The sequence below is a fragment of the Triticum urartu genome, chromosome 1A (genome assembly GCF_056163025.1).
Source record: "Triticum urartu cultivar PI428250 chromosome 1A, HENAU_Tu73, whole genome shotgun sequence".
Classification (NCBI taxonomy): domain Eukaryota; kingdom Viridiplantae; phylum Streptophyta; class Magnoliopsida; order Poales; family Poaceae; genus Triticum; species Triticum urartu.
The window spans coordinates 525,301,221-525,322,184 of NC_141873.1; the positions used below are offsets into that span (position 1 = coordinate 525,301,221).

The 20,964-nt window shown below is 42.8% G+C and overlaps 2 protein-coding genes across 2 annotated transcripts; both read right to left on the reverse strand.

Annotated features, from left to right (window-relative positions):
- Positions 1 to 814: 814 nt before the first annotated feature.
- Positions 815 to 5,901, reverse strand: LOC125525197 (putative hexosyltransferase MUCI70). Its single transcript, XM_048690211.2, has 9 exons — positions 5,086 to 5,901; positions 3,462 to 3,725; positions 3,173 to 3,386; positions 2,974 to 3,083; positions 2,681 to 2,880; positions 2,198 to 2,301; positions 1,802 to 1,989; positions 1,524 to 1,723; positions 815 to 1,256 (listed from the first exon to the last, which is right to left on the reverse strand). The coding sequence occupies exons 1-9, from the start codon at positions 5,369 to 5,371 to the stop codon at positions 1,005 to 1,007; spliced, it is 1,818 nt and encodes a 605-aa protein (XP_048546168.2). The 5' UTR covers positions 5,372 to 5,901; the 3' UTR covers positions 815 to 1,004.
- A 2,390-nt stretch (positions 5,902 to 8,291) lies between these two features.
- On the reverse strand, positions 8,292 to 15,315 carry NSF (AAA-type ATPase family protein). Its single transcript, XM_048690223.2, has 21 exons — positions 14,986 to 15,315; positions 14,126 to 14,221; positions 13,950 to 14,034; positions 13,815 to 13,865; positions 13,450 to 13,620; positions 13,180 to 13,334; positions 12,995 to 13,103; positions 12,479 to 12,578; positions 12,334 to 12,389; positions 11,789 to 11,854; positions 11,620 to 11,702; positions 11,100 to 11,233; positions 10,560 to 10,770; positions 9,896 to 10,027; positions 9,761 to 9,821; positions 9,618 to 9,677; positions 9,393 to 9,451; positions 9,216 to 9,303; positions 8,975 to 9,097; positions 8,727 to 8,792; positions 8,292 to 8,637 (listed from the first exon to the last, which is right to left on the reverse strand). The coding sequence occupies exons 1-21, from the start codon at positions 15,177 to 15,179 to the stop codon at positions 8,494 to 8,496; spliced, it is 2,244 nt and encodes a 747-aa protein (XP_048546180.1). The 5' UTR covers positions 15,180 to 15,315; the 3' UTR covers positions 8,292 to 8,493.
- Between the last annotated feature and the right edge of the window lie 5,649 nt (positions 15,316 to 20,964).

The following is a 20,964-nucleotide window of genomic DNA, read 5'->3' on the forward strand; positions in this document are numbered from 1 at the left end:
TGTACGTCCGGATTCAGATTTTAGGCTTGACACATGGATGCTTACATTTTACTAAATTTATTCTAGGATTTAATTAACAGCTTTGTTTTTCAGTGTTAATCAAAGTGTCTGTACTGACTGACGTGTCGACCTAGTCTCTTCGACTGCGTGTCTGCGTCTACTTGTTTGTCAACATCTGCATTTGTATTGTGTTTCAAAAAGAAAAAGAAGTGTCGGTGACGTGTGTACTTGGGTGCGTTGTGAAGGCTTGTGGCTCGGTGTGTTTGTTTTTAGGCTGGGCTTGCCTTGAAATTTTTTGGCTTGTCAAAACTTTGATCAAGGTTTCACTAGCCAATGATTCGGCCAACATTCGCAACAAGAGTGAATATAGCGGGCAAAGAAGCATCGGTATTGCCAAAAAAAATTGACCATGGTCTAACAAAAGTCGAGTTTAGTCAAGTTTTTGGTCTTGACCAAAATATTGGCAAGGTAGTTTTTGGCCACAATTCAAACACACCTGAAGGCAGCTTTTGGCAGCATTCTAAACACGCCCTCACGGCCCCGGGCGCCAGATCAGATAACGACGTCTTCTGACGAGCAGAACGAACAGCTCAACTGATGGGAGCTACATTACCCAAAAGGGTCTCTCCTGACGGATCCACACCAGCCTCTGATAGCTACCGGCCTTCTAATCTCTGAACCCAAAGGCCTAAAAGAACTGAACCCAAAAGGCCAACTTGATACCCAAGACGAGGAGCACAGTAACTATCCTATCATTTGCAAACCCGTCCCAGACAAAAATGATAGTACTATACTGAACTGAACCGTATGCAAATTAAAGTAAACCCATCTTTATTTTAAAAATGTTTATTTACACCCCAAAAAATTGTTGTAATCCTCTATCAACAAGTCCTGACAAAATTTTCGAGCCTTTGGGAGGGGAACATGAATACAAGTTAAATAGGAGTAAACCAAACCGAGTCGATCTTTCAGTTGTATGGGAGCAAAATTTCGCCTGGAGAGATTTACAGTCGAATGGGTTCCTTCCCGCTGGAGGCTTTCGTTCGATGGGACCGTTTTGAGCCTGATTTCCGTGAGCGCCTCCCTGCTGGCTTCTTGGAAGCTCTCCCAGGTTCCTTTGATGCGCTGTCTGGGAGCATCTTTCGAGGTTGCTGCGCACGCACCACGGGAGGGGGCGGTGGAGGTGGAGGCGGAGGCGGCGGAGGCTGGCTCCGTAAGGCAGCCAGCCTTTGCTCCATGAGTTCTCTGTGGTATGCCTGCAAAGTAATGATGACATACACAAGAAATAAGGGACAGATAACAGACGACAATGGCGTTCTGGAATAAGTGCATTGCAGCTAATCCTATTTGTGCATTACTAGAAGCCAGACTGCAAAATGTCTTATTATCAATCATTTTTTGGGTTCAATCATTTTTTGGGTTCTACACTCCATTACCTTTTCAGGCTATCAGTAATATATAAAGTAACAACAGGGTGTGCAGAAAAAGTAAATGTGCCACGCAAAGCATTAACTCAAAAGTACCTGAACAACAAAATCGCGCCTCTCACAATCCAGGAACATGTCTGCAGTCCAATTAACTCTTGACCTTATTTTATCCCTCACTGTGCTGAAGCTTATCTGATCTCTTGAGGTGAAGCGGTCAACTTCATTAAACCAAAGGCATGTGAAGAGATTGGTGATGGGTATGTGCTCTCTTATTATTACACAGCCCTCAGGGACATCTGTTCAAGGTAAATGTATCCTTATGTTATCATGAGAAATATTGCTATATCAGAATTTCAGTGAGAAGAACCAATTACCGCTTGTAATAGGAAGCTTAGCTGATGAATAATGGGTTAAGCCCTCTCTCTTGTAGAACTCTATTTGGTTGTCGATTGAAGCATTATCATACTTCCCACCAGCCTTGTTCGCCTCAGCTTCCTCAAAGACGTCAAAGCGTCTATAATGCCTGGAAATAGCGAAGCTCACATTTTTCCTCCATAAGAATCTGCAACATAACAGTGATACAGAATCAGAAAATAACATGTCAAAATCCTGGTGAGAGTAGACTCTTAGAAAAAATATTGGAGTAAGAAGAATATGGTGCAGCTTGGAACTTAATAGTACAACATATAGAGCATAAGTGGCACTGAGTTATGTGCAGAGTAGTTACAACAAGTAGCAGACAGAGCTCAGTGAGAGAACATGATGTTTACCTCTCTAATAGCTGATAAGGATCCTTCACAAGTTTAAGTTTCCCATCGATCCAGAGTGAATACCGCGCATTAGGAAAGAGCCGATGAAGTAATAGTTTTGGAATCTGTTTGAGGAAAATATCACAAGGGATTCAGTTAAAAAATTATCACAAGGGAAATAAACGATTAGAACAACAAATCGCGAATGCTGATTCACATTAAGCATGGCATCCTCCTCTCCTGGTTGTGCAATCCAAATTTTCACATACTCATCCAATGCAGAAAAGAATGGGAACATGTTCGTCTCGGATGGATCAGTTATCTAGACAAGAATGCATGTAGGTTTTAGCAGATTGTGTAGAATTATCTTTACAAGTAACACTTTTAGTTTACATTGCCTGCCATGCTGAATTTTAACTTGTGCGCAATCTCCATGCCAGAAGTAACTGGCCCTCCAAAGATTCAATTAGGAAAATCAAATAACCAAATATACAGTACAGGTACCTTTCCATTCCGCCTTGCATCCGAATAAGGAAGGTTGTGGACAACAACCACCCGCCACAGCCCGATTTTTTCCGTATTATCAACAGCAGTGGTGTTCTTTATTGCAGCTTCTGTTTCTTCATCCAGAAACATGAAGAAGCAAACAGTATCTTTTGAAAATTCACTGATGTTTTCTGGTTGTTGCATTATATCATAATTCCCTGAGAAAAGTTCACACAAAATGAGCAATTAGCACCGACATGGAAAGATGATGACATGTAAATATAACTGGCATAGAAAGAGGACGCAGTTACCGAAAATAGCAGAAGCAACAACTGTCCCCTGGCACTGCCGCATCTCAGACAAATCAGCTTCATCTACATCAAATCCAGTATTGATACCAGGTATCTTCCCCCTCACAAATCTTAATATAAAGAAAAGGTTAGTGATACAGCACACAGTCATTACATAAACGTACAAGAGTTAAAGCATTTGAGTCATACAAGGACATACCCACAATGTACTGCCATCGAGTCTTTTATGTCAAAAGACATATCTCGTTGTTCCAGAGATGGATAACCACCAAACAAAGAACCACTGTTGGACTCTTTGAGTACCAAATTGTCTTCGGACAAATAATTTAAACTTTGAAGGATGGGTGATGCTGTTGGAGCAGCTGGCATCAATGCCAGGGCCTGGTCAACAGGCACATAACAAACAGGACATGCTACACAAGTTTAAAATAATATAATCAGATTCAGAACTTTTTTGTAACTCTGAATTGGACTGGTGAGGAACTTACGCCGTGGTCCAGTACGTTTCCTATCAATAGGTGGAGGAGAAAATGAGAAATTTTCACAAGGATGGTGCTCCAGGTGAATAGCTGGCGGGAAACTCCGTGAAAGACCCTGAACCATTTCATGACTGATGTCCGGCTGTTTTACTGTTGGTGATGTTGTATTCAAATCATTTCCACTCAAAGAAGATGTCCATACAGGATTTACAAAGCTCCGGACATGATCAGATAATCCCAGCATGGTCTCGGTGCCAGGTGCTGCAACTTCATCTACAGCCAACCAAAAGAAGATTTTGTGGTTCAGTACTCAAAGATACATAAGTAAAAACGTAGAGATAACACAACAGTTAAAGGTTATGCCTTACTTTGTTACAAACTAAAAAGTAGATTAGATCAGTTTAGCTATTACTCAAAACATAACGTTTAGCAGACAACTTTCCAGGCAAACAACATATGAAAAGAAATACCATGTTGACTTATCAGGGTTAGAAAAACAGATATTCAGTAGAATCGCCAACAATATGCATATTGGTAAGAAGGACCGCCAGCTCATGAAAAATTAGCACAAGCCAATGAAATCTTAATAATACACTGGAATGATTAGATCCAGAAGAACCTATTGTTATCAAAACCATGCTATTTGTACAAATTGACTACTAGATGAAACGAATCTTATTAAAATTCATAAGGCATACATTAGCCTGTCAAAGTCAAACAATACGCATATTGGAATGAATAAAAATGTAAAGGAGCAGCTGACTAAATGATGGTGGAAATAAACAATTCTAAGGTATACTAAGCCAAAGGCCTGCCTACAAGTTACCAGAAAGGCACAGATTTTGACAGCACTGTCAACATTAGCACTTTTCAATTTGTAAAGCATCAACTCGAGGAATACCAGAACAAAGTCTGCAGCTCAGTTCCAAAGAACTGACTGAAGTGACTTGAAACTGAAGTGATTGTCTAGCAAACCAAAGATCATCTAACAATATCTAATGCAAACTTGTCTAGCTTAACTATAACAGAAATATTGACACTGCTTGCCTGATTTAAATTACCAAATAATACCATGCTAATCCATTTGCATCACATCAGTCAGCCAGAGTCAAAGGTGATGCAAAATGGTTAAATATTCACACAATAAGCAATCCAAAGGAATACATGCTTGCCAGCCAGCACAGGAATATTCAAGCATCCATCCATATACTATTTCTTTTCCATTACTCAAGGTCTTGCTGGCATTTCCACTTCACTAAACCTTTTACAATTTGAAAGTCAACTATGAGCTCAAATCTTCCTGTGTACATAAGGGCCCCCAACACTAATACTTAACGATAATATACTCATGAACATCCTATAACTTGCGAATAAGAAAAGTGAAGTATGCACAGGTAACAGGAAGTCAGGAACCCTCGTGCTTTGTACTCCTAGTGATGGGAAACACCTACATGAATGAATCATACAATAATACTGTTTGCAAGTAGCATCGTACCATTGCGATGAACTCATTGATCAAATGATTGAAAAACAAGATAACAGTAACTGGCAAGCATTTCATCAAGTCACGATAGCAGTCACAACAAGGTTTATATAGGAATGGAACATGAGGCAAAAGCAACACAACCACCACCTTTACTGACAAGTGATGAGAAGAGGAAGCAGACGACGAGAGCGACGGCGACGAGGAGGAGCAGGAGCATCCGGCGGCGACGGCCCGCGAACATGCAGATCCGGGCGAAGAGGAGGCGCTCGCCCCCGCGGCCGCCGCCGCCGCCGGGGCCGCCGCCGCTGAGGGACATCTTCCCGGGCTTCCGGACCGCCACCGGCGGCGACGGGGAGGGGGACTGGCCGTTGGGCTGCTGCAGGGACCCATAGCTCCCGGACGTCCTGAGCCCCAGCGACGCCCCGCCGCTCATGCCTCCGCCGCCTTCGGGGCCACGGCGCCAGCTCTCATCGCCCCGCTACGCTGGGCCGGCGCAGCGGCGCAGATCACGGCCGGGACGCCCCACCCACCGAACCACCACCGCCCACCAACCTCTCCTGTCCTGTCCGGCCCGATCCAATGCCGCGACGCGCCAACAGCACCCCAACCAACCGCAGCCGCGGCGCAGTCTGAATCCGCCGCCGGGGCAGTCCAAGCTCGTCGCGGGGGCCGGGATCGCGCTGAGATCTCCGGCTCGGAGCAGAGAAAAGGAGCTCCGGACGGCAGGAAATCCCGTGACGGGCTCGGCAGAGGGGAAAAGCCCCGAGATCCGCCGGCGATTGGGGGGAGCGCGAGGACGGGGACAGAGTGGAGCGAATGCGGGAGGGAATCTGCCGGCGGATCGAGGGGGATTGGGGATTCGGCGAGGGAGATCGGTGCGCGTGGCCGTAGTGGGAGAGATTTTTGAATTTATTTCGGGGAGACCAGCTCCGGAAATGGAAGGAGGAGATCGGTGACGTCAGGTTAGTTGGGTGCTTCCCATTATATAAGTACATGCCTTTTCTTTTAAAACACAGACGAAAAACGCTAGTACTTATACACTCAACTATATAAACACGCTCCACTTCTATGAGAACCTCGGAGAGACTTAAACAGCATATCATCTTGTGATTGACGGAGTTATCACATACGTCTTCGTAGTCAACGGGAGCGTCTTTTTTCATTGAATGCACATCGCCGAATGGCCTGAAATAAATCTAAGAAAATGCAGCCACCAATATTAAGTTTAGAGCTTAAACCTGGTGTGTTGGTTCCGTCACGAAAAACTTAACCACTTGAGTTACGCTCAGTTCACATATACCTACGTTAGTCTAGTGTGCACCATGGGTTACAAGAGGGTTAGGCGAGATTGCATACATCAATGTGGTGTGGCATAATTTATGCGTCTGTGGGCACGTCTGATATTCGTTTTCAGTCTGAGCATGCCCTTAGGCGTATGTTTTGTTCATTATCGTAGCTGTGAAGGGCCATTTGTTCATATGAGATTAGCATAGTTGAGATTAAGAAGGAGCACCCTCCTAAACATTCCAAAGTGATTTAAGATGGCTCGAGGAGAGAAAATATGTGCTTATGCATCCTACTTCCTCCGTCCCAAAATAAGTGCCTCTGATTTAGTAAGAAATTTGTGTCATTCCATATTTCTTTAGCTACATGGTCTACATGTTATGGGGTAAGTTTTTTGTCAAATCTTGCCACGTGTGTGACATCATCTTGTTCGTCATACTTTCTGTGACAACTGTAGTTTGTCAAAGGCTAGTTGTGCCAAAGATAGTCATGAACCAAAGATGCCCTATAACTTTAGTGAATTTTATGTAGTCGACACAATAATCATGATTTGTTTGGCATACTAGAAGAAGTACACAAATGACGTGACGAGATTTTTTATAAGATGCAATTCAAACATATTGTATATACTATTTAAAAATCTCAACATTGCTATTACAAGTCGACATGACCAAATTTTTGAATAAGGTGCAATTAAAACATATCTATATACTCCTTTTGTTTCTATTTACTGTGCATATTAGCTTTGACCGGAGTCAAACTTTTTAAAGTTAGACCAAGTTTATATGAAACAATTTAAACTTTCACAATAACAGATATACATGATATAAAAACATATTCAATGATGATTCTAATCGTATTGATTGGTATTGTGGATGCTAATATTTTTTGTATAAACTTGGTCAAAATTTACAAAGTTTGACTTGAGACAAGGCTAATATGTGAAGTAAATAAAAACAGATCGAGTACTACTAAGTGTTTTAAAAAAATCTCAACATCTCTACAAAACTTAGCATTTAGATACTAATCTAAATAAAATTATATTTTTAAATTATTATTGCAGACGTCATGTAGTGCCAAGGACTTTGCTAATGAACCAAGTAAAGTGTGTTGGAAAATCCGAGGTGCAACCAATCACACAACACACCAACACGACAGATAAGATTCATTAACGAGGTACAATGAACTCATCTACTCCTCGACGCATGTCTACGAGCACTACTCTCGTGTACTAAACGGGCGACAAGAAGTTGATGATGCCATCAACAACATCTCGACCGCTCACCATGGCTAGTACGGTCACCCTTGCCATGGACGTTCGAATTTGTGTTTCTCTCGTGACATGTGTTCACTATATGCCGGATTACACATGTTTAACTTTTTTTTTGAGAATTTACACATTGTTTAACTTAAACACCTATCAATCCACAAATTACAGGTCCAATTATAACAGGGGACAGAATTATAACAGGAGTAACTTGCACGCATATTGGATACAGAATCAACCGAGGTGAATGGACAGAAGAAATGAACGTGTCCACTTCAAGTCTTTAACGTAATTCATAAACGTTGAAATGTGGAAGCTCTTAACGCGCTTTCCTATTACATGCTGATGGAGATCGGAAGCAAATCCGTGGAATTTGAGGACCTGTGGGCTGTGGCCAGTGGATGGCTGTTACGGATGGAGATCGGAAGCAAATCCGTGGAATTGGCTATTACGGATGCCGTTTTGTGGCTCAAATCCTCATGGAAGCTTGATTTAGTTTTGCTATATTGCAGATGTGGTCTGAATCCTGAACAACGCACTTTTGTTTGTTTGTGGTATCAACAAACATGCAATGTACTCCGTATCTCGTCAGAATAAACAAGCAGGCAACCCTTAACAACTTCAAAGTTAGTACGGCAAGAAATTAACTGTCCGATATATAGATGAAACTGCCAACTTATCTATATCAACCAAACTCTAAAAGCACATCCTGGAGCTATGGATTGGTATCCCTAGTCATCAACAACACCATTCACCAAATAGCATGGCCAGGTAAATATTTCTCAGGCACGGCGCCTAGGTCTCAAACAAAACAAGCCCTCAGGCTTCAGATAATAGAATATTTATATCGACGGAAGCATAGCAAAGACACAACTCTCGCCGAACCATGACAATAAAAGGCCACTCGGGATCAAACCACTCTACCCTGTGAAGATAGCAAGCTGGGGAAACTGGAGTAAACAAATTCCTATAGTGGAGCCTAGGGTCCTCAAATGTATGTGTGATCAGTAGCGGATGATGTCGCTCAAGATGCTAAAGAAATGGTTGAGGTCTATCTTTTCCTCTCCAGCATAGATGGCTTCTGCGCTTCCCCCTTGTGGCCCCTGCGCAGCCATCTCGACAAGCGTGTACAGCTTCTTGATCGGCATCTGCAATCGTTGGAGGATTGTAAGAATTTGGGCAAATATAGGCAACCATTTAAGTGGAGGGAATACAAAAATGTTAGAAAGAAGATTACATCGTCCAGCGCTTCTGCTGCTGTCTCAACATCTGCTTCATCGAACACATTCAAATGTCGCAACACCTGCAGGGTGGCCATATAAGGTTGATACAGAGTAAAATTCCAAATTACCAAGGCCATAGAATATGTATTACAGAGGACATGACAGCAATCATCTACTGTTCAAGAATATGCAATGTGAAGCGGTTACAGTTTCTTGCATTTTAACCATAGACCTCAATGTATGTCTTCAGTAATTATCTTACCTTTGCAGCATCCTCCTTTGTCAGTTTGGGAACCTCGTATGTCACCGAGAACACACCAGACATACCAATGGAGTCTAGAAATGTTGTCTCACTTGTTGTTCCAATAACAAGCAAGTTTTTGCCCTGCAAAAGATAGGCAAGATATGCGAGTCAAAGACAAAGTCAAGTCAAAGATGTCTTGCAGCCAAGAAAAGACTGGGTTCCAGGATACTACTGAAGAAAAAAGTGTGATTGTGCAAACCTTAGGAGGAACCCTCTTGAGGAGGACCATAAGAGTTTGCGATATCAGATTTGAAAAACGTGGTCCGATGGCAACAAACTCCAGTAACCTAAATGGTCATAAAGGAGCACCAAATACTTCAATCAAAATGAAAGGACAAATGATAGCATACTTTTGCGGCATTGAGGTTCTAAATACCTTTCAATGTCGTCAAGAATTATGATGCTGAACTGAGATTTGTAAGCATCCTCAAAAACCTGTAACCATCACAACAAAAGACACCTTATGTGTAAGCATACAGGAAGCAAACGGCATAACTAGAAAAGGCGTACACAGGAGCAATAAACAGGATACACGATTCAAATAGATTCTTCCATGTATCAACTTAACTACCAAATTCATTATATTAAGAACATCCCTGACCTTGCAAATCTGTGCACACTTGCTGCTTTCACTGAAACCAATCATTGTCTCCGCAGATATCTATAGTGAAAACCACAATTAGAGATATGCGGCCCTATAGTTTGCAACTGAGGATGGAGGGAACCAGAAGTAAAGGAACTTACAATTTTGACATAAGCAAAATCACTGTCAATACCAACAGTAGCGGCCAAAGCTGATTTACCACTGAAAAGTAATTAATGTGAAATAAGCTTCCAGCAATATATTCAGACAATGATGATGTGTTCTAGAGACTTTACCTTCCAGCAGAACCTTGCAATAGACAGGTCACAAGTGGGCTACCTCTGCTAACTTTAACTTGTTCCACCAGAAGCATAGCTCTCTGAAAAATGTGCTGGTGTGCCTTGCCACAGTCAACAATACCATGTAACCTGTACAAAAAATCACATAAAGGTAACATTAAAATTGTAGTAACTGAGACAACTGAAGATAAAATAAGAGATACATGAGGGTAAGGGATTTTAAAATCATATACTCCCTCCGTCTCAAAATAAGTGTCTCAACTTTGTACTAATATTGAGACACTTATTTTGGGACGGAGGGAGTACGTGTTAAGCTCATCATTAAAAGATATTCTTATATGCCTGACAAGCTATAAGCATGTAGTTTGTTACAGACAAATATCAAGTCTTATATTGCCTGAAGGAAATTTATGTTTCCTTCTAAACTCGCTAATGAATGTATTATAAAGCCCAACCCCTGAATTGCTGCATTAAGGGAGAAGAGTGACAGCACCCACGGGCCATAGCCAATGTTGAGCATATTACAAGGAAAAATTCCAAAGCACAAATAATAAGATATACTCCAGGAATACCCCAAGAAGAAACTAATGATCGCCCTTTGAAATTTGTGCTGATGGGAATCATTCTGTTAAAAAATTGTTTAAGAAATCAGAACACGCACCTGCATCTTTCGAGGTCATCAGTTGAAGCACCAAATGCGGGAGTAATTTCATGAAGTCCATTCACAAAATCATCCATAGTAACCTTAATGCTTTCCTCGTCCAAAGGTTTAGTGAGATCATCCATGCTTATCTGCCGGTTCAAAGCAAATGAAACTGCACTTTTAACAACACCTTCCAACTCTGCTCCACTGTAGTTCTTTGTTCGTGCAGCTTCATTGAGAAGATCATGTGTCATTTGGATGTGATTTTCACAATTACCAATCATATACAATAAGAAACATATACTGATAAATTTCCCACATCCCACAAATCCCTAGTTAGTCATACTAAAATGTCCAACTGCAAAAAAATGGCAGTAAACATTGAAGGAAGCATAGCTATTTGCTAACAGCACTCATTTTTTAAGAAGGAAAAAAAAGAAAATCTTTGAAGTACGGATAATATCAGTAGCATGAAATGGCCAGCTAAAAACACAAAGAAAAAATAGTTGATATAATAACACAAATGCTGCAGACAATATTACTTTGCAAAGAACATACCTAGCTCTTGAAGATTAACATCTGGAGAAAGGAAAGAGCTCTCCCTCATCTTGCTTGTATGAATTTGAAGAATTTGCAAACGACCATTCTCGTCAGGCAAGTTTATCTCGATATGAACTTCCAGTCGTCCTGGTCTGCAACAGATGTATCAAAGGGCAATGAATATATGTGAATAGTAGAACAGAAATGAACTAACAAAAGAGAATATGGTGTAGTCATCTATCTGCACAGCCTCTAGAGTGATTAGCAACCTTCTCTTTGTGAATCGCCCAGTAACATACATGATACATCACTGGGAGTGATGAAGGGTACAAGATGCATGGCAACCAATGTAATTCCAATAATCAAAGGCCTCATATATTATTGAGAATTCAGCATGAATGCATTTATGATGAAAGACTTGCTACATTAGTTTGTCTCGTCAGGAAACTTATTTGTTTCAGTACCACAGAGTTGGAGCTACCAATGACATGTTTGCTAGACCAGTTTGTCATCAGGCAACATGGGTCAGAGCATATACCTCAATAAAGCTTCGTCAAGTAAATCCTTACGGTTGGTCATTCCAATAAGCAACACGTTATTCAACGCCTCAACACCATCTATCTGTAAAGTTGAGAGCTCGGACATAACTCAGTAATAGATATAAGCAAAGAACTACAGTCTAAACTTCAAATTCTAGTAAAACATACCTTTGTAAGCAGCTGGTTTACAATGCTATCATGTACGCCTGTACCATCTCTGCTAGATCCTCTAGACTGCACAACCAGAGTTTCATCAATACATGCAGGTTGGCAATTTTGAATAAAACTAAACCAACATTGTACATGATGTATTATACAGTATGATGTCACATGCACAAAATAAAGTTGCAAGTTAAAGAGTTCTAGAATAGATATTTAATGTGGAATCTTAGGCCTAACTGAAGAAAAATAAAAAGGATATGAGCATATGATAGGTTTCATGTAAATCTCTGTGACACAGAAGTTATGAGATACTCCTTTGGCAGGGGCTAATACACAATTACACACTATCACAGCACACACTTCAGAACTATTCATGTTGACAGCACGCTCTTAAACTCCATTGAAACCCAAGTTGATAAGAATAAACCTGTATTATCTAGTACTAGTAACTAGTGATAATCGCAAGCTAATTATTTTGTTCTGTCATATTGACAAAGCCTAAGCAAGAGAAAATATATATTATGGTGAGAGTGATAGTCAACAGAACCCACCTTGCAGATAGCATCAATTTCATCAAAAATGATAACATGGAGGTCACTGTGATCACCTGTGAGGAGGAGGTACAAAAATCAAGTGTTGATAAGGATTCACCTCACACAGAAATATGAGAAGAATTCAGCTCATGAGAAATCATACCTTGTGCCTTCTGGTCATTTTCAGCATCAAGAAACAAATCTCTCACATTCTTCTCTGTTTCTCCAACAAATTTGCTCAACACTTCAGGTCCATTCACAATCTGAGGTCAGGAAAAGCTATTAACCTCAAGTAAACATAATTGACAGGCATCTGGCATTGTAGTGTTAGCAGACTACATGTCACTGACTACTGGTGCTACAATAAATTAAGTATGATACATGAAAGTTTCTCGGTATAAAATGGACTATGATACACTGTTCCTTTATTGAACTGAACTTAAAACAAGAGAATTGAGAACGGAAATTTTAATTCAAAAAACATATATTTATCACTGCTGATAATAACAAAACTTCGTCAAGCCCGCGTTTTAAATGTAATATTCATAAATTCATACAGGATAAAGGGCCCTAAAAAGTTACAGTGTATCTAAGAATGAACTACTGTAGATGATAGGCACAACACAAATGTTTAGACAAGTAACAAAGCTATACTCCATGCCCAATAGAATATCCATACCTTCGGGTCCTTTCCATTCAACAGTTTTCCAATCTGACGGGCCATGAGGGTCTTGCCAGTACCAGGAGGCCCATATAGCAACATACCCTTTACGTGTTTAATGCCCAATCTAAAGTATTCAGTTGTGAGTACAACATCATATGTTACGGATGGTACAAAAATAAAGAAACAGGAACGATACTTACTTGCTGACAACATGAGGAGGAAACACCCTTGAAGCAAATGCCCTACGGAAAATGTCTGTGAATTCAGAACTTAACCCACCTATCCCCAATTTTTCCAAGTTAAACTCTTTATCTTTGAAAAGCTTGCTGCTAGCTGCTTCCTTTTGGTTGATAACCTACAGCAGATTAACGGGTCTTATTGTGTTGCTTTCAGAAGCCATACAAAATGCTCTTGTCACATAAACTATTAACAGAACTGCTGGTAACAACATATAAGTTATTCAAAGGAACCTTGATTCCTGAATTAGGAGCCGCCTCAAATATGATGTATGTATCACTTGACAGGAATCCTCTGTCCAACGGCGTGGAACTTTCTTGACCCTCTAGCAAAGCTTGATTGACACTGAATATGTAGTTTGTTCCATAAAATTCAAATGGCACTCGTTGCCCACTTGTCATGACCTGTAAACAACCCCACATGTCACCGTTATGCGCACACAAGTGGAAGCAGTATTCTTAATGAACTGCAGACATTCTCAATCTAATCATGCATATGAGATTTTTCGTGGACAACATAAAATACATATGTTTATACCGATGAAAGAAATAAAGATAACCTCTACTCACAGACATAATGCTAACTGATTATCCCATACCTGATCCAGAAATCTCTTCCGGAGTTGTTGGGCAAGCAAGACTGCATCCAGCTGCAGAGCCAGGCTAATGCATGTCAAACCACAGTAAATGAAGCATAACTAAAACTGTAGTCACAGACAGACGAATGAACTTACATCCTCAGCTCGGTTGGACCTTGCCTTAGTATACTCTAGCTCCAATGTGAGCAATGCCAGCTTGAAATCATCAGGAGGAGCAAAACTGGGCAGAAATATTATTCACCGCAACAGTAAGGCAACACAGAATCACATCCAACTAAAAGTATGATTCAATCGACAGTTGATCATCCTACCTGCTAACGGTAATAGAATCCCCAGCCGAAACCTTCACCTGTCGACGCTGAATGGCATTCAAGGCGATGCTTCCAGTAGCAACGGCATCGTGGGCAGTGGATACTCATTAAGGATCAAACATGAAAGAAAGAATATACTATTCTAAAATAAAATCGGCACAGAATATCATCAAAGCTCCATAGATTCCACATGAAAGCCTCTCTCTTAAAGTTGAGACAAGACAATGTGATTTTAACCGAGGTAAACACTTCAGAACAATAACATCGGGCATGGTGATTCCAGTAGAGAAAACCAAAAGTAAACCCCTACACTGGGATGATGTTTAGTAATGATGCATGTTTAGGTTAAGTGGAATTATATAATTGCATGCCTATAATAAAAAAAACGAATGCCTATTGACAATCTGATTTATCATTCATCAAGGCTCCCACATCCCAAATAAATGGCATACAGAGCACGCTGAACTCAGAATGTGATACTGTGGGTACCATTATCCAAATTATTTGCCTTAACAGACAGCGCATGGATTAGAGAAGCACAATTTCGCAATGCGCCCACAATAATCGCATGGTATTGGTACGAACTAGCAGCTAGAGCAAGTAAAACGGGCAATCGTGCCATCCCACATGCAGTACTAGCTAGCGTCGCCAGCAGCCCGTCCCAGCGAGATCACCACGAATACGAAACCAAAGCGCTCCAGCGAGCAAGACAGATGCGCGCGGTGCTCTAGACCCTCCGGGATTTCGAACTGCGCCGACCAGCGGATCAGATCAGCGCGCCGGGCCACCTCAAATTCAGAGAGATCTCATGGGCAGCACAGGCGAGATCGCGGGAGGGAGGAAGACGAACAAAAGGATATCGCAGGGCGAAGACGAGGACGTCGCCGACGAGGGCGAGGGCGGTGGGGAAGCGGCGGATGTCGGCGGGGGAGACGTAGGCGCAGTTGGTGAGCGCCAGCTCCTGGCTGGGCGTGCTCACCACCGCCATGGACACGCCGGCGCCGGCGCCGGCGCCGCCGCCCGCGCCGCGGCCCTGGTAGCCCCTCCCCGCCATGGCGGGAGAGAGATCTCGCGGGTGCGGGGGAGAGGGGTCGCGCGGGGGAGGGGAGGGGAGGAGGAGGAGGACTTCGTGGGAGGGAGAGTATGGTGCGAGCCGTGCGATGCGACGCTCTGCGGAGGCGGAAACAGGGCGAGGAGGGAGGTGGTTATTTTCCCAGGCTGTCTGGCATCCCTTTTTTGTACCTTGCTTCGGCGTGAAGGTGTTCCAAGCGTGTTTGCTTTGAATTGGAAGTGGAATTTGAAATCGAGGAGAGATTGGACATGTGAGTTGAGAGTCCAACTCTCACCTTTTTTTCTCTCATCACCTTTTTGAAATATCGTGGATGTCGCCTAGAGGAGGGTGAATAGGCATTTTAAAATAATTACAGTTTAGGCTTGAACAAATGCGGAATAACCTAGCGGTTAATTTGCCAAGCACAAAACCTAAAACAACTAGGCTCATCTATGTGCACCAACAACTTATGCTAAGAAAGATAAGCAACTATGTGATAGCAAGATATATGACAAGAAACAATATGGCTATCACAAAGTAAAGTGCATAAGTAAAGGGCTCGGGTAAGAGATAACCGAGGCACGAGAAGACGACGATGATCCCGAAGTTCACACCCTTGCGGATGCTAATCTCCGTTTGGAGCGGTGTGGAGGCGCAATGCTCCCCAAGAAGCCACTAGGGCCACCGTAATCTCCTCACGCTCTCGCACAATGCAAGATGCCATGATTCCACTAAGAGACCCTTGAGGGCGGTCACCGAACCCGTACAAATGGCAACCCTTGGGGGCGGTCACCGAACCCGTACACTTTGGCAACCCTTGGGGGCGGTCACCGGTACCCGTCAAATTGCTCGGGGCGATCTCCACAACCTAATTGGAGACCCCGGCGCTTGTCCGGAGCTTTGCACCACAATGATTGAGCTCCGAACACCAACAACCGTCTAGGGCGCCCAAGCACCCAAGAGGAACAAGCTCAAGGGTACCAAGCACCCAAGAGTAATAAGCTTCTTAACTTGTAACTTCCATGTATCACGTGGAGAACTCAAACCGATGCACCAAATGCAATGGCAAGGGCACACGGAGTGCCCAAGTCCTTCTCTCTCAAATCCCACCGAAGCAACTAATACTAGGGAGGAAAATGAGAGGAAGAACAAGAAAGAGAACACCAAGAACTCCAAGATCTAGATCCAAGGGGTTCCCCTCATATAGAGGAGAAAGTGATTGGTGAAAATGTGGATCTAGATCTCCTCTCTCTTTTCCCTCAAAAACTAGCAAGAATCCATGGAGGGATTGAGAGTTAGCAAGCTCGAAGAAGGTCAACAATGAGGGAAGAACACGAGCTCAAAGGATAAAGTTCATTGGGGAAGAAGACCCCCTTTTATAGGAGGGGGAAAATCCAACCGTTATGTGCTCAGCCCGCACACGAGCGGTACTACCGCTCCACGAGCGGTACTACCGCTCAGGTGGAAGAAACAGGGAAAAGGAGCAACAAAACATGAACCTTGGGGCGGTAGTACCGCAGGAGACAGCGGTACTACCGCTAGGTAAGCGGTACTACCGCACCCTTCGACGGTACTGCCGCACAGAACGAAGGGTAAAGGGAAAGAGGGAATCGGGCGGTACTACCACGGAGGAAGGGCGGTACTGCCGCTAAGGAGCGGTACTGCCGCACTACTGCCGCAGCGAGGTACCGCACAATCCGACACAGAAAAAGACCCCTCGAATCAGTGCGGTAGGGATCTGGTAAGCCAACGGTAGTACTGCTGCGGAGTCACCGCCGGTACTACCGCCGCGGAGCGGTACTGCCGCTTGTGACTCCTCAGCGGTACTACCGCTGGGTACCACGGTACTTGTAGGGGAACGTAGTAATTTCAAAAAAATTCCTACGCACACGCAAGATCATGGTGATGCATAGCAACGAGAGGGGAGAGTACGATCTACGTACCCTTGTAGATCGACAACGGAAGCGTTTGGTTGATGTAGTCGTATGTCTCCACGGCCCGACCGATCAAGCACCGAAACTACGGCACCTCCGAGTTCTAGCACACGTTCAGCTTGATGACGATCCCCGGACTCCGATCCAGCAAAGTGTTGGGGAAGAGTTCCGTCAGCACGATGGCGTGGTGACGATCTTGATGTACTACCGTCGCAGGGCTTCGCCTAAGCACCGCTACAATATTATCGAGGACTATGGTAGAAGGGGGCACCGCACACGGCTAAGAATATGATCACGTGGATCAACTTGTGTCCCTAGGGGGTGCCCCTGCCTTCGTATATAAAGGTTCAAGGGAGGGGGGCTGGCCGGCCAGGAGAGGCGCGCCAGGAGGAGTCCTACTCCCTCTGGGAGTAGGACTCCCCCCCTTTCCTAGTTGGAATAGGATTCGTGGAGGGGGGGAAAGAGGAGAGAGAGGAGGAAGGGGGGCCGACCCCCTCTCCTTGTCCAATTCGGACCAAAGGGGGGGAGGGGCGCGCGGCCCATCTCTGGCCACCTCTCCTCTCTTCCACTAAGGCCCACTAAGGCCCATATACCTACCGGGGGGTTCCGGTAACCTTCCGGTACTCCGGTAAAATCCTGATTTCACCCGGAACACTTCCGATATCCAAACATAGGCTTCCAATATATCAATCTTTATGTCTCGACCATTTTGAGACTCCTCGTCATGTCCGTGATCACATCCGGGACTCCGAACAACCTTCGGTACATCAAAATGCATAAACTCATAATATAACTGTCATCGTAACCTTAAGCGTGCGGACCCTACGGGTTCGAGAACAATGTAGACATGACCGAGACACGTCTCCGGTCAATAACCAATAGCGGGACCTGGATGCCCATATTGGCTCCTACATATTCTACGAAGATCTTTATCGGTCAGACCGCATAACAACATACGTTGTTCCCTTTGTCATCGGTATGTTACTTGCCCGAGATTCGATCGTCGGTATCTCAATACCTAATTCAATCTCGTTACCGGCAAGTCTCTTTACTCGTTCCGTAATACATCATCTCACAACTAACTCATTAGTTGCAATGCCTGCAAGGCTTATGTGATGTGCATTACCGAGAGGGCCCAGAGATACCTCTTCGACAATCGGAGTGACAAATCCTAATCTCGAAATACGCCAACCCAACATGTACCTTTGGAGACACCTGTAGAGCTCCTTTATAATCACCCAGTTACGTTGTGACGTTTGGTAGCACACAAAGTGTTCCTCCGGCAAACGGGAGTTGCATAATCTCATAGTCATAGGAACATGTATAAGTCATGAAGAAAGCAATAGCAACATACTAAACGATCGGGTGCTAAGCTAATGGAATGGGTCATGTCAATCAGATCATTCTCCTAATGATGTGATCCCATTAATCAAATAACAACTCTTTTGTTTATGGTTAGGAAACATAACCATCTTCGATTAACGAGCTAGTCAAGTAGAGGCATACTAGTGACACTCTGTTTGTCTATGTATTCACACATGTATTATGTTTCCGGTTAATACAATTCTAGCATGAATAATAAACATTTATCATGATATAAGGAAATAAATAATAACTTTATTATTGCCTCTAGGGCATATTTCCTTCAGTCTCCCACTTGCACTAGAGTCAATAATCTAGTTCACATCGCCATGTGATTTAACAGCAATAGTTCACATCACCATGTGATTAACACCCATAGTTCACATCGATATGTGATCAACACCCAAAGGGTTTACTAGAGTCAGTAATCTAGTTCACATCACTATGTGATTAACACCCAAAGAGTACTAAGGTGTGATCATGTTTTGCTTGTGAGATAATTTTAGTCAATGGGCCTGTCACATTCAGATCCGTAAGTATTTTGCGAATTTCTATGTCAACAATGCTCTGCATGGAGCTACTCTAGCTTATTGCTCCCACTTTCAATATGTATCTAGATCGAGACTTAGAGTCATCCAGATCTGTGTCAAAACTTGTATCGACGTAACTTTTTACGACGAACCTTTTTGTCACCTCCATAATTGAGAAATATTTCCTTATTCCACTAAGGATAATTTTGACCGATGTCCAGTGATCTACTCCTAGATCACTATTGTACTCCCTTGTCAAACTCAGTGGTAGGGTATACAATAGATCTGGTACACAGCATGGCATACTTTATAGAACCTATGACCAAGGCATAGGGAATGACATTCATTCTCTTTCTATCTTCTGCCGTGGTCGGGCTTTGAGTCTTACTCAATTTCACACCTTGTAACACAGACAAGAACTCTTTCTTTGACTGTTCTATTTTGAACTACTTCAAAATCTTGTCAAGGTATGTACTCATTGAAAAACTTATCAAGCGTCTTGATCTATCTCTATAGATCTTGATGCTCAATATGTAAGCAGCTTCACCGAGGTCTTTCTTTGAAAAACTTCTTTAAAAACACTCCTTTATGCTTTGCAGAATAGTTCTACATTATTTCCGATCAACAATATGTCATTCACATATACTTATCAGAAATGTTGTAGTGCTCCCACTCACTTTCTTGTAAATACAGGCTTCATTGCAAGTCTGTATAAAACTATATGCTTTGATCATACTATCAAAGTGTTTATTCCAACTCCGAGAGGCTTGCACCAGTCCATAAATGGATTGCTGGAGCTTGCACACTTTGTTAGCTCCTTTTGGATTGACAAAACCTTCCGGCTGCATCATATACAACTCTTCTTCTAGAAATCCATTCAGGAATGCAGTTTTGACATCATTTGCTGGATTTCATAAAATGCGGCAATTGCTAACATGATTCGGATAGACTTAAGCATCGCTACGGGTGAGAAGATCTCATCGTAGTCAATCCCTTGAACTTGCCGAAAACCTTTTGCGACAAGTCGAGCTTTGTAGATAGTAACACTACTACCAGCGTCCGTCTTCCTCTTGAAGATCCATTTATTTTCTATGGCTTGCTGATCATCGGGCAAATCCATCAAAGTCCATACTTTGTTCTCATACATGGATCATATCTCAGATTTCATGGCCTCAAGCCATTTCACGGAATCTGGGCTCATCATCGCTTCATCATAGTTCGTAGGCTCGTCATGGTCAAGTAACATGACCTCCAGAACTGGACTACCGTACCACTCTGGTGCGGATCTCACTCTGGTTTACCTACGAGGTTCGGTAGTAATTTGATCTGAAGTTACATGATCATCATCATTAGCTTCCTCACTAATCGGTCTAGTAGTCACAGGAACAGATTTCTGTGATGAACTACTTTCCAATAAGGGAGTAGGTACAGTTACCTCATCAAGTTCTACTTTCCTCCCACTCACTTCTTTCGAGAGAAACTCCTTCTCTGGAAAGGATCCATTCTCAGCAACGAATATCTTGCCTTCGGATCTGTGATAGAAGGTGTACCCAACATTTTCTTTTGGGTATCCTATGAAGACGCACTTCTCTGATTTGAGTTTGAGCTTATCAGGATGAAACTTTTTCATATAAGCATCGCAACCCCAAACTTTAAGAAACGACAACTTTGGTTTCTTGCCAAACCATAGTTCATATGGTGTCGTCTCAACAGATTTAGATGGTGCCCTTTTAACGTGAATGCAGCTGTCTCTAATGCATAACCCCAAAATGATAGTGGTAAATTGGTAAGAAACATCATAGATTGCACTATATCCAATAAAGTACGGTTATGACGTTCGGACACACCATTATGATGTGGTGTTCCAGGTGGCATGAGTTTGTGAAACTATTCCACATTGTTGAAGACCAAACTCGTAACTCAAATATTTGTCTCCGCGATCAGATCATAGAAACTTTTATT

Excerpts from the sequence above, each read along its gene's own strand:
- NSF (XM_048690223.2), bottom strand. The coding sequence starts at position 15,179 with ATGGCGGGGAGGGGCTACCAGGGCCGCGGCGCGGGCGGCGGCGCCGGC. Across the intron at positions 11,703-11,788 it reads TAAACCAGCTGCTTACAAAG|ATAGATGGTGTTGAGGCGTT; the intron begins GTATGTTTTACT and ends TCAACTTTACAG. Across the intron at positions 9,822-9,895 it reads TTGCAAGGTTCTGCTGGAAG|TGGTAAATCAGCTTTGGCCG; the intron begins GTAAAGTCTCTA and ends ATTACTTTTCAG.
- LOC125525197 (XM_048690211.2), bottom strand. The coding sequence starts at position 5,371 with ATGAGCGGCGGGGCGTCGCTGGGGCTCAGGACGTCCGGGAGCTATGGG. Across the intron at positions 3,726-5,085 it reads CTCATCACTTGTCAGTAAAG|ATGAAGTTGCAGCACCTGGC; the intron begins GTGGTGGTTGTG and ends GGTTGGCTGTAG. Across the intron at positions 2,302-2,680 it reads ATGCAAGGCGGAATGGAAAG|ATTCCAAAACTATTACTTCA; the intron begins GTACCTGTACTG and ends TTCCTCAAACAG.